This window comes from Phyllostomus discolor, chromosome 2, assembly GCF_004126475.2.
Source record: "Phyllostomus discolor isolate MPI-MPIP mPhyDis1 chromosome 2, mPhyDis1.pri.v3, whole genome shotgun sequence".
Taxonomy (NCBI): domain Eukaryota; kingdom Metazoa; phylum Chordata; class Mammalia; order Chiroptera; family Phyllostomidae; genus Phyllostomus; species Phyllostomus discolor.
Window position 1 is genome coordinate 155,860,626 of NC_040904.2, and position 12,715 is coordinate 155,873,340.

Sequence of the window (12,715 nt, forward strand, 5' to 3'; positions counted from 1 at the left end):
TTCTTCCTTTCCCCTCCAGCTCCCAAGTTTCCTTTCCCAGAGGTGCAGGCAGCATTGCTCACGGAACGGATTCCTAACTGCCTTTTCCAGGCTGCCTGGCCCCACGTGACGTCCTCTAACACCTGTACCCGCTCGAGCTCACAGCGCCCCCATCCCCTCCGCCAGTAACAGACCTTGCCCGGATCCCCCTCCCCCAGGTGGTCAAGATCTTAGGGCGAGCTTCACTGGGCCAGCAGGGGAGGGGCTGAGCTCCGGCCAAAGCTGCAGCTAGAGCCCGTGCAGCCTGTTCATCACATGACTCGACGGCGGCCGTAGCCGTGGCAGCGAGCGCGCCGGCTCCGCGGGCTGGCCTGGTGGGCTCAGTTCCGCTCATTTAGGAGTCGGGCGCAGCGGGCTGGGAAGGGACTTGCCGAAGCTGCGGCTGCCCGGCCGCTCCCGGAGTACGCGGCGGACCCCGGCCCGGCCCGCCCGCTCCATGCCTCTCCCTTGCGGAAGTGTAGCCACGGGAGGCGGCGGCGGCAGGGAGCGCGGGAGGCCGGGGCTCGGCCCCCTGCAGCGCTAGGCTCGGGGAGCCGCGCGGCGGCGCGTCCGGGCGGCCCGGCTGCTAGAGCGTCCGGCACCCGCCGCAGCCTGTATGCTCCGCGCTGCGCCTCGCCGGGCCCCAGCCACCTTCTGCTGCTCGCACCGCTGCTGCGGGGCGCCGGAGTAATATGCTCACTCGAGTGAAATCTGCCGTGGCCAATTTCATGGGCGGCATCATGGCTGGCAGCTCAGGCTCCGAGCACAGCGGCGGCGGCTGCGGAGGCTCGGACCTGCCCCTGCGCTTCCCCTACGGGCGGCCGGAGTTCCTGGGGCTGTCTCAGGACGAGGTGGAGTGCAGCGCCGACCACATCGCCCGCCCCATCCTCATCCTCAAGGAGACCCGGCGGCTGCCCTGGGCAACTGGCTACGCAGAGTGAGTGCAGCGACACCCGCGGCTCCCCCGCTCTCTTCGCGGCCCTTCCCCGCCTGGTTCCAGCCCTCCTCTCTTCTTGTCCTCAGCCCCAGGGTTCTCTGGATGCCGGCGCCCAGGCCTCGGCGGGTACCTCTTAATTTATACTGGCCCTTTCTGTCTTCTCCACTCCCCCTTCCCCCATCCCCAAGGACGCGGTGTCTCCCACCCTGGAATGGAGGTAGATAGGTGGGTGAAGCGCTGGACCGTGGGAAAGCTATCGCGGATTTGTGATTCTGGGGGCCGTGACACTTGAAAGTGCTTAGAACAGTTCTGCTGAAGTTTGAAACAGCAGGGAAATCTGCTATCAGCGCTCTCCCCCTCCCGCCCGCGTCTTTGTGCCTCCGCGCGAAGTTTGTGGGGTGGAGAGCTTGGAGGGGCCCCCGGGCGGCGTCCGAGAACTGGAGGCAGCCGCGTTCGCTTGTGTGGTAGCATATTTCAGAAGGTCTTAGTTTCTTGATTGTAGCCTAGTAGCTCACTTGCTTCTCCTTTCTTTCTGCGCGTTCGTTAAATGCCAATACAATATCCTCCAGTCCTTTGGGAGGGGCAAACTTATTCCAGGTGTTTAATGATAGCATGTTGGGTAATCAGCTTGAGCAAATAAGCGAGCATTTGAGTGACTTAGTATTTTAAGAACCGATTGAGCTTTGTTGTCCTGGAGTGAAACTGGGAAAGGAGAGATGGAGGATTTTAATGGCCTCTGCCCTACTCTACGGCTTCCCCTTCATTGACTATTAATGACCATTTTATGAATGGTAGGATAAATAATGTTTCTCCTCCTATTTAGCATTATGAAACTGGGAAACGTTAAAGGTGGAATTTAATTTAGCAGACCGGAGTTCAAGGGTTACTAGTGACCTGGTGGGTGCAAAAATGCACGTGAAACCCCCGTGCCTTGGCACACCTGTCCCTTTAGCTTTAACTAGGTCCGCTCCTTAACTGTGCCCGCCCCAGTCGGTGCACAGCCTCGCCCTCTGATTGGTTCATCCGGAACCAATCAGCTCTTCCGACGCCTGGGCACTTTGATGCTGACCCTGTTCTGGTGGCCCGGACACCCCCGGGCAGGCTTGGTTCCCAACACGCCGGGTTCCGGTGCGGGACATGGCCTGGAAGATGCCCTGGCCTGGAAGGTGCCCTGTTTAGAACCTGGAAATCTCTTCCTTCGTCTTTCAACATATAGCCGTTTCTCCATGGGCTGAAATAGAAAATGTGTATAAATGGGGATTGATGGCTGGAGTGTGAGAGTGGAAAGCAGAAGTGAAACGGATGGGTGCTAAAACAATAAAAATTAACACAATAAAGGATAAGCATAGTAGAGAACGTTGGGGATGGGAAGGTACAAAATAGCTTTGTAACTTCCAGGAGAAAGCCAAAGCGAAAGTAAACACCTGTGTAAGGAAAGACCTAAAGAAGGAAAAGGTGCCTGCCAAAACATACCAAGCATTGTTTCTTGACTGAAGTAAGAAAATATTGTTGAAAAGCACATTTGGGCCCCTTGCAAAATACAAAGCAACTTGGAGGCATACTCTGGCCTGCAATGGCGTAGATGGGGGCCCCTGTGCCTGCCAAAAACCTTAAAGTGGAGGGCCAAGTTGTCACTCCAGTGGGGTTTCCAGGGCAAGAGCACTTGTTTGAGGGGCAGAAAGACAGGTAGAGAAATGGTGAGAAAATTATAAAAGAGGTAGGAAGGAAGTTGTTAAAACGTGAAATGTGGAATCCACTAGGACACAATAAAAGGAGTACTTCAGATTAGCAGGACAGAAAGGAAAGGGGGAAAAAAACACCAGTTTCAGAATGTTTCTATCCAGCGTCAGGCACATGATTTGCCAAGGGCTCTAAAGATTATAAGGGAGTCTGAAATGAGATGTGTAGGAGAGATTGTGCTGAGAGGGCTCTGCCTCTTCCTAGTCATGTGTCAGCTTCCTTATCTCTAAGAAGCTTATCTTTCCTAGACCAGGATGAGAGAGATGTAAAAATTAATTATAAAAATAGTACAGACTTGTTACACAAAGACCAGTATACAAGTGTAAGCCCTTCCTCGCCCCCCCCCCCCCCCCCCGACCCCCGGTAATGACAGTTCAGTGTTTGGTGTGTGTGTCTTTCGAGGCTTCTGTAGATGCACCTATAAATGTGTATCATTCATTTCTTCTTTCTTCCCCAGTCAGAGCCCTACAAAGCATGTTATTCAGTAGCATTTTCTTTTTTAAAAAATAAAGATTAAATGGTATTTTTATTTTATTTTAAAATTTTTTCATTGTTATATTCTATTACAGTTGTCCCAATTTTTTCTCCCTTTGCCATCCGCCGCCCAGCCCCGCCCCCCACAGTCAGCCCTCACAGTTGTGCCTGTCCATGGGTCATTCATACATGTTCTTTGATTAGTCCGTTCCCTTCTTTCCACCATTATCCCACTCCTACCTCCCCTCTGGCCACTGTTCCATGTTTCCATGCCTCTGGTTCCGTTTTGCTCATTAGTTTATTTTGTTTATTAAATTCCTCTTAAAAGTGAAATCATATGGTATTTGTCTTTCACCAATGACTGGTTTATTTTACTTAGCATGATAGTGCCTAGTTCCATCCATGCTGTTGCGAAAGGAAGGAGTTCTTTCTTTCTGCTACATAGTATTTCTTTGTGTAAATGTACCACAGCTTTTTGACTCACTCATTTACTGATGGACACTTAGGCTTGTTTCCAACTCTTGGCTATTGTAAATAGTACTGCAACGAACATAGGGGTGCATAAGTTCTTTTGAATTGATGTTTCAGGTTTCTTAGGGTATAATTCCAGTTGTAGTACTGCTGGATCAAAAGGAAGTTTCATTTTTAATTGTTTGAGGAAATTCCATGCTGTTCCATAGTGCCTGCACCAGTCTGCATTCCTACTAACAGTGCACAACCTTGTCAGCACTTGTTTGTTAATTTATTAGTGAAAGCCATTCTGACAGGTGTGAGGTGATTCTCTTTGTGGCTTTCATTTGCACCTCTTTGATGGCTAATGATGTTGAGCATCTTTTCATATGTCTGTAGGTCTGCCATCTGTATGCCCTGCTTGGGAAGGTGCCTATTCAGGTTTTTTGCCCATTTTTTTAGTTGGGTTGTTTGTCTTCCTGGTATAGGTTTATACAGTAGCATTTTCATAAGACAGTGCCATGGACTTTTTCCAAGTCAGTACATACCTATTTCTTTATTCTTTTAAAATGTATACATAGTACTAATAACAGCTGTACTATGTATATTACTATGCATATTTTGTAAAATATACATAGTACTAATAACATAGTGCTTGCTGTTTAGTTCTGGCACTCTTTCCAAGTTTGTATCATATCATTTGGTTCTCACAACAACTCTCTCAGGTGGCGATTTTCAAGCTTTTTCTTCTCATGGCATACACAAGTTCTCATATATATATAATATATATGTGTGTGTGTGTGTGTGTGTGTGTGTAGCCAACCTGACAAAAAAACAGGTATAATTTTGATTCATTCACACTGGACGGCTATTGTGTTGGTTGTCATTTTTTTTTATTTGACAATCTAAAGGAAAAGACATCAGTGCCCCTGACAAAGTAGTCAGCTATTGCATGTTTTAAAAATTCTTGCCCAGAGTCATACCACCGTAGCAGAACCTGTATTTGAACCCAAGCAGTGTGACTCTGGAGCCCACAACAAACTCCCTCCTTACAGTGTATGATATTATGGTACATCCATCTGTTCCCATGATTAAGCACTAACGTCATCTTGCCACCTCCCTCTGTCAGACGTTGCACCCTACCACTTCCTCAAACCTTGAATTGTAATTTTATCTTCCTGCGAAAATATATCTCAAATGACCAAAAAAGGCTGAAATAGGGAAGGGGAGAGAAAGACAAGTAGGAACTGGGGCTGTGATTAAAGGCTGCTACCAGTAATACTGCCCCCATACTACAGGATGTATTGGGAGGAGAAATTAACTTCAGTTTGTTCCAGAAGGTATTCAGTACTTGAGAAGGAGTAGCATGGGCAGGAAGATTGCTCAGAGAGTGGAGATAAGAGAGATGCTAATGAGTCAAGGCCTGAGTCAGAAGTGGTTTGCTTATCTTTCTAGAAAGTGAGCTACTTTCTAAGCTTTCCTGGCAAGGAGGAATTGGCATCACTTGGGTGAGTGAGTGAGGAGTTACAGGAGAGTTGAGCTCTAGTGTTGGTGACCTTTTTTTTAAAATCATTTTTATTAATGTTCGAATACAGTTGTCTCCATTTTCCTACCACCACCCCCCTCCACCCCATCCTTCCCCACCTCCCACCCTCAATCCTACCTCCCTTTGGCTTTGTCCATGGGTCCTTTATACATGTTCCTTGATGACCCTTTCCCCTGTTATTTCCACCCCACCTCCAGTTACTGTCAGTTTGTTCTTAATTTCAGTGTCTCTGGTTATATTTTGCTTGCTTGTTTGTTTTATTGATTAAGTTCCACTTATAGGTGAGATCATATGGTATTTGTCTCTCACTGCCTGGTTTACTTGATGACCTTTCTGATGGTAGATAAAAAAATGAGAAGTGGTGTATGCGTTGCCACTTGGTATTAAAGATACTCTATAGATTATAGAGCAGGAGAGGTAATTTAAGCAATCCCTGTGAGATTTTTGGGGATCCAGAAACTGAAGACCCTCATTTATTAACTCAGTATGTGCTGGCATTGTGCAGGGTGGCATTTCCTGGTTCTTCTGAAAGTGTCCTATTGTCGCTGAAAAATTTAGCTGCATGATTAAGGGCTGTGTGCTCAGTTTACAAGCACTGCGGTCACAGATCACTTCCACAGAGCTAAAATCTTTCCCCTAAAACTGGCATTTTAGTTTGACTTTGACATCACTGACTTAGCCTGTTAAATCTGCTCAGAGTCAGCCCACGGGAAGCAACAGTCTGACCCAGAGACCCCACCTGGCAGCGACTTCCTTTCTCTTTCTACAAGTTTAAATTCCACTCAGGTGGTCCCTGGGAACTCAGTTCAAATTTTGATAGGTTAGGAGCTCAGTTTGAACTTCTTTCCTTCATGACTTGTTTGCCCACTTTTCTCCTATTGATGGTCACTTGAACTTAGAAATAAAAGTGGGTATGGAATTTGCATTTGAAACTATGGCAGTAGAGAATGCCAGAGAAATGTGCAGGACTCTGTGTATGAAAGCATCATGTCCACGTTTTTATTAGTGGTAAATTCCTTTGTTTGCACAGAAAGAATAGTAATTATGGCATGATTTTACTTGGGCAATAGCTATAACTATGCAATTCTTCAAAAATTTTTTAGTACCTTTCTCATAAAACTGCCTTGGACATGGCTACAAAAACAAAACAAAACAAACAAAAAAAATAGAACAAGCTACCTTGCAAGTTTTGATTAAATGAACATTACATAAGTTCTTTGTGTCATGCAAAGTTCAAAATTGTGAAATTTTGGATGAAATAACCTTGTTTAAATCCTGCAAATGGCCCATAAGTATTTACGTTTATTTTAGAATCTCTATGCTGTTTGTCTCCTGTCAATGGTATTAATTAGCAATTACCAGTAAATTGCATTACCTTCCTGTGCAGTGATGGCAACAGAGAAACCGCTATTTCTCCCTTGCTCCACAGCTCAGAAATCCCCTGGCCTTTCTTTTCCCCCTTTAACCTCGTCCGGCACACCCAGCCCTTTGTCACCTCTTAGCAGGGCTCCTGCCTGAGAACTTCCTGTTTGACTTTGCAACTGAAGAGCTTCCAGGTTCTCCACTTCTTGTTGTGAAAGGCTGAAAAAGCAGTGGGGTTGGGGGTGGTGTCTCCTGTAACAGAGCTCGCCATAGCAGTGAAGTCCAAAGTCACCCAACATATTTCTCTAACCTTTCTGGTAACTTGCAGAAAGTACTGATTTTCCTATTTTAAAGGAGGTGGCTAAGCTCTCTTCCCCTTTTCAAATTTAATAGTATAATGAAGTCATCCCTCTAAGATGAACTTCCTGGGCTGTCCTTTTTCATAGGAAAATGTATCAGCTTCCTTCAAAGACTACTGACGCTTCAGCCAGAGGACTGTGCTGACCTAAAGGGTTGTGCTTGTTCAGTGTTTCGTCCCCTGCTGGGTAGACAGTCATCTCTGATGCTCCCTACCACAGCGTGCTTCCTCATATTGCTAAAACCATACCAATTAATAATTTAAAATGGTTATTAGAATTGTTTCCTAAACATATATTATTGAAGATAGTTTTTCATTGAGATATAATTGACATATAACATTAGTTTTGGGTATACAACGTAATGATTTGATATATGTATATATTGTGAAGTAATCATGGCAGTAACCCTAGTTAACACTTAACACCCATAGCATATACAGTTATAAAATGTTTTTTCTTTGTAATGAGAACTTTTAAGATTTACTCTTAGCAACTTTCAAATAGGCAGTACAAGATTTTAACTACAGTCACCAGACTTAGTGATTTTATAACTGGAAATTTATACCTTTGACCACCTGCACCTGGTTTTCCCCCACACCTCCAGCCCTTCCCTTCCCCCACAACCACCAGTCTGTTCTCTGCATGACTTCAGGTTTTGTTTTTGTTTTCTTTTTAGATTCCCCGTATAAGTGATATTATATGGTATTTGTCTTTCCCTGCCTGACTCATTCCACTTAGCAAAAGCCTTTGAGGCCCAACCATGTTGTCGCAAGTGGCAGGATTTCCTTGTTTTTTTTATGGTTGAATAATATTCCACTTTATATAGATATATGTACATATATATGAATGTATGTGTGTATGTAGATCTATATCCATTCATCCATTGGTGGATTTGGGCTGTTTCTATGACTTGGCTATTGTAAATCATGCTGCAATGAACATGGGGTTGTAGATACCTTTTTGAGTTAGTGTTTTAATTTCCTTTGGCTAAATACCTGGAAATGGAGTTGCTGGATAATACAGTAGTTCTAATTTTATTTTTTGAGGAGCCTCCATATTGTTTTCCATACTAGGCCTGCACCAACCTACATCCCTACCAACAGTGCACCAGGGTTCCCTTTTTCCCACATCCTCATCCACAATTGTTCTCTCTTGTCTTTTTGGTATTAGCTATTCTAACAGGTGTGAGGTTGTATTTCACTGTGGCTTTGATTTGCATTTTCCTTGTGATTAGTGATGTTGAGCACCTTTCCAAGTACCTGTTGGCCATCAGTATGTCTTCTCCAGAAATGTGTCTATTTAAATCCTCTGTTCATTTAAAAAATCAAATTGTTTGTCTTTTTGCTGTTGAATTGTGTACATTCTTTTATATTTGGGATATTAACCCCTTATCAGATATATGATTTGCAAATATCTTCTCCCATATGGTAGTTTTTTATTTTCATTTTTTGATGGTTTCTTTTGTTGTGCAGAAGCTTTGTAGTTTGATGTAGTCCCATTTGTTTAGTTTTACTTGTGCTGCCTTTCCTTTGGTGTCAAGGCTAAAAAATCATTTCCAAGACTGATGCCAAGGAGCTTACTGCCTTTTTTCTTCTAGGAGTTGTACAGTTGGGAGTCTTATAGTAAAGTCTTTGATCTATTTTGAGTTAATTTTTATATGTGGTGTAAGATAGTGGTCCAGTTTCATTCTTTTGCGTGTTTCCCTGCACCACTCGTTGAAGAGACTGACCTTTCCCCATTGTATGTTCTTGTGTTTTTGTTGTTGTTATTGTTGTAAATTTATTAACCACAGATGTGGTTTATTTCTGGGCTCTCTTTTCTCTTCCATTGATCTGTGTTTGTTTTTCTGCCAATACCATACTATGTTGATTGCTATAGTTTATAATATAATGGGAAATTGGGAAGAATGATGGCTTCAGCTATGTTCTTAAGATTGCTTTGGCTGTTTGGGGTCCTTTGTGGTTTTATACAAGTTTTAGGATTGTTCATGCTATTTCCGAGAAAAATGCTCTTGGAATTTTGATGGGGATTACATTGAATCTCTACAGGGTAGGGCAAAAGTAGGTTTACAGTTTATATGGAAAATAATATAACTAATAAATAATAATATAAGAGTTAAACTCTGTGCTTTGAAGACTCACAGCTGTTTGCCCCACCCTGTATATTACTTTGTGTTGTGTGGATATTTTACTATTATTTCTATCCATGAGTATGGAATAGCTTTCCATTTATTTGCTTCTCCAGTTTTTTTCATCAATGTCTTACAGTTTTCATGTACAGGTCTGTCACCTCCTTGGTTAAATTTATTCCTAGGTATTTTTGATGCAATTGCAAACAGGATTATTTTCTCTTTCTGATAGTTTATTATTAGTATATAGAAACACAATTGATTTTTGTATATTGATCTTATATCCTGCAACTTTACTGAATTTATTACTTCTAACAGTTTTTTGGGAGAGTCTTTAGGGTTTATGATATATAATATTTCATCTGCAAATAGTGACAGTTCACAGCTTCATATCTGTGAGATGCTTTTTTTTTTTAAAGATTATTTTAAAGATTTTATTTATTTATTTATTTCTAGAGAGAGAAGGGAGGGAGATAGAGATAGAGAGAGAGAGAGAGAGAGAGAGAGAGAGAGCGAGACAGAAACATCAATGTGTGGTTGCTGGGGGTTATGGCCTGCAACCCAGGAATGTACCCTGTCTGGGAATCGAACCTGGGATACTTTGCCTCCCAGCCCGCGCTCAATCCACTGAGCTACGCCAGCCAGGGCTGAGATGCTTTTTTAAAAAAGGTTTTATTTATCTATTTTTAGAGAGAGCAGAAGGAAGGGAGAAAGAAAGGGAGTGAAACATCAATGCGTAGTTACCTCTTGTGCACCACCTCTTGGGAACCTGGCCAGCAACCCAGGCATACACCCTGAGTGGGAATGGAACCGATGACCCTTTGGTTTGCAGGCCGGCTCTCAGTCCAGTGAGCCACACCAGCCAGGGGTGTAAGATACTTTTTATTTCTTTTTTCTTTCTTTCTTTCTTTTTTTTTTTTTTTTTTGGCCTGATTGCTCTGGCTAAGACTTCCATTATTAAAATATACAAGTGGGAAGAGTCGGGCATCCTTGTCTTATTTCTGCTCTCAGAGGAAGAGCTTTCATCTTTTCACCATTGAGTTAACTGTGGGCTTGTGATATATGGCCTTTGTTATGTTGAGGTACATTCCTTCTATACTCACTTTATTGAGAGTTTTTATCATTAATGGATGTTGAATTTTGTCAAATGCTTTTTCCATATCAAGATGATTATATGATTTTTATCTTCATTTAGTGTAGTATGTCACTGCATTCATGCATCCATCAACTGCATTGATTGATTGGTGTGTGTTGAACCATCCTTGCATCCTTGGAATAAATCCCACTTGATAATGGTGTATGGTCCTTTTAATGTATTGCTGGATTTGGTTAGCTACTATTTTGTTAAAGAGTTCTGCATCTATATTAATGAGAGATGTTGGCTTGTCTTGAGCTGTGCTTGTGTGCTTTTGCTATCAGGGTAATACTGGCTTCCTAAAATGAATTTCGGAAGTATTTTCTCCTGTTTTTTGGAAAACTTTGAGAGGATAGGACCAATTATTTTTAAAGGAAGGTATCTTTAATTTTTGATGTTTGATAGAAGTTAAAAATCAAATGCCTTTATAATTATTTCTTATTTGTCTAATTTGAACAGAGGATTGATATTTTTTCCCATTGAATGTATGTTGTTTTCTTTCAGGTAATAAACATTCATCTGTTTTTGTTATCTCATTCGACCAGTGAAATCATTGCATTCCTACCCCATGTGGCAGGCATTGGTCTCATGCTGGCTCTATAACATGGCATAGTCATCATCCTCAAGAAAACTTTTGTGCAATCGTTTTTCTCACTTTAGTGTCTTTTTTTTTTTTTTCTTAAGAGAGAGGGGAAGGGAGGGAGAAAGGGAGGAAGAGAAACACCCATGGAAGAGAGAAGCATTGATGAGTTGCCTCTTGTACACACCCCAAAAGGGGACTGAACCTGAAACCTAGGCATGTGCTCTGGGAATTGAACTGGTGACCTTTCACTTTGGGGGACAATGCTCAAACAATTGAGCCATGCTGGTCAGGGCTTTAGTGTCATTTTTGAAATTCAACTGAAATGAAATCATGAACTATTGAGGTTGAAAGAGACCGGCACCGGGAGGTGGGGGGGTGGGGGTTGTTGTTTTGTTTCCGATGTCTTAATGCTTCTGAGCAATTACAAATCTCAGTATTTGGGGCATCCTTTAATCCACATTACGGAAGCAAGCTGTTCTCTCCAGCAAGCATTGTGATTAGCTGCCAAGTTCTCTCTGTACCTGTTTAGAGGTATGAGTAAAGAAAAAAATTATTCTGATACTTGTTAAAATATTAAGAAAGACTTTATTGAAAACTGTTGCAATAGGGACATTGTAATAGGGGAGAGAGATTAGACTCAATTCCAAATCCATCAAAGACAAATGGGAATGTATCACCAATAAATGGAGTGGGGAGGTCAGTGGATGGAAAATACTAAGAGGAGATTTCAAAGGTAGGAGGATTCTTCCTGAAGGCAGGTTAAGGATTTAGATATCAAAGGCAGAAGATGAGGCAATTGATTACATATCAAAGATGATCAGATTTGACTGCTAAGTCCTGACATAAAAAAAGAAATCCATTATTTGCTATCACCAACATCAGAACCAGTGTAAAAGCAGAAAGAAGTTTTGAGGGTTTTTTTTTAAATGCTGTGATATTGCTCCTGTTTTTCTAATTTTTCACAAAACTATAAAATCTTGTATTTATCTGCCCAGGTGGATTCCCAAGCACTTTCCAGTTGAAAACTCTTGAGTTCTTAGAGTTAGGCTGAGAACTAGTTTCCTTTCAGGCCAAGTTTTTTTCCCCCCAGCAGTTCCTGTTATCACTGTGATTACAATTTTGAATTATTTTTCCCTATTGCTTAGTATGGAAATTTTCAAACATGCAGAAACATTGAAACCATTATATATTTAGCACCTAATGTCCACCATTTAGATTGAGTGATGCACATTTTGCTATATTTGCTTATTCATCAATAGTCTTGTTATCCCTTTCTTTCTTTCTTTTTTTTTTTTTTTACAAGACAGACAGACACCCATACATCAATTTGTCATTCTGCCTATTTATGCACTCATTGGTTGCCCCTTGTATGAGTGCTGATGCGGGATGGAACCCACAACCTTGGTGTATTGGGGTGACACTCCAACCAACTGAGCTACTCAGCCAGGGAAACTGTGTTGTTATTAAGTATATGTTTCTTTTAGTCCAGTGGCTTTGATTTATTCTATTAAGTTATTTTCTATAGTACATTAAAAATTAGGTTTGAGTAGCTTTGACAGTCAGTTGAGAAAACCACCAAACAATTGAGTCCTCACCTAAGATTTACCTTTTACGACATTGACACCCTGCAAATGCTCCCACAGTCCACACACTGTTCATAGCCTAACATTCACATAACTGGGAGCTTTACCTGGGGTCAAATGGGAAAGGAGGAGTTTGCTATCCCCCTGTCTACTTAAATCAGTACAAGTTTATTTATAACTTGAGTCACTCCTCTTTTCAGCTGGTAGCCAGTTAGTTGAATATTATCTAAGGGGTACTTTAGTAAAGACTTCAGAATGTGTTGTTTGGAAAGTACTTGTGATGAATGAAGAGAAGACACTATTGTGCTGTAATCTCGTACTTCCAAGTAGATATTGTCCACTAGGAGCCTCAGGGAAATCATACCTGTTTAATTGCTGTTTTTCTGGTGTGGTCAGATTA

General features: G+C 42.4%; 1 protein-coding gene across 1 annotated transcript in view; it reads left to right on the plus strand.

Annotated features, from left to right (window-relative positions):
- Positions 1–248: 248 nt before the first annotated feature.
- PPM1H (protein phosphatase, Mg2+/Mn2+ dependent 1H) overlaps positions 249–12,715 on the plus strand; it is a 243,245-nt gene continuing 230,778 nt past the window's right edge. The window contains exon 1 of the mRNA XM_028531950.2: positions 249–955. Within this exon, the coding sequence (XP_028387751.1) occupies positions 711–955 (245 nt within the window). The 5' untranslated portion in view covers positions 249–710. The remainder of the gene's footprint in view (positions 956–12,715) is intronic.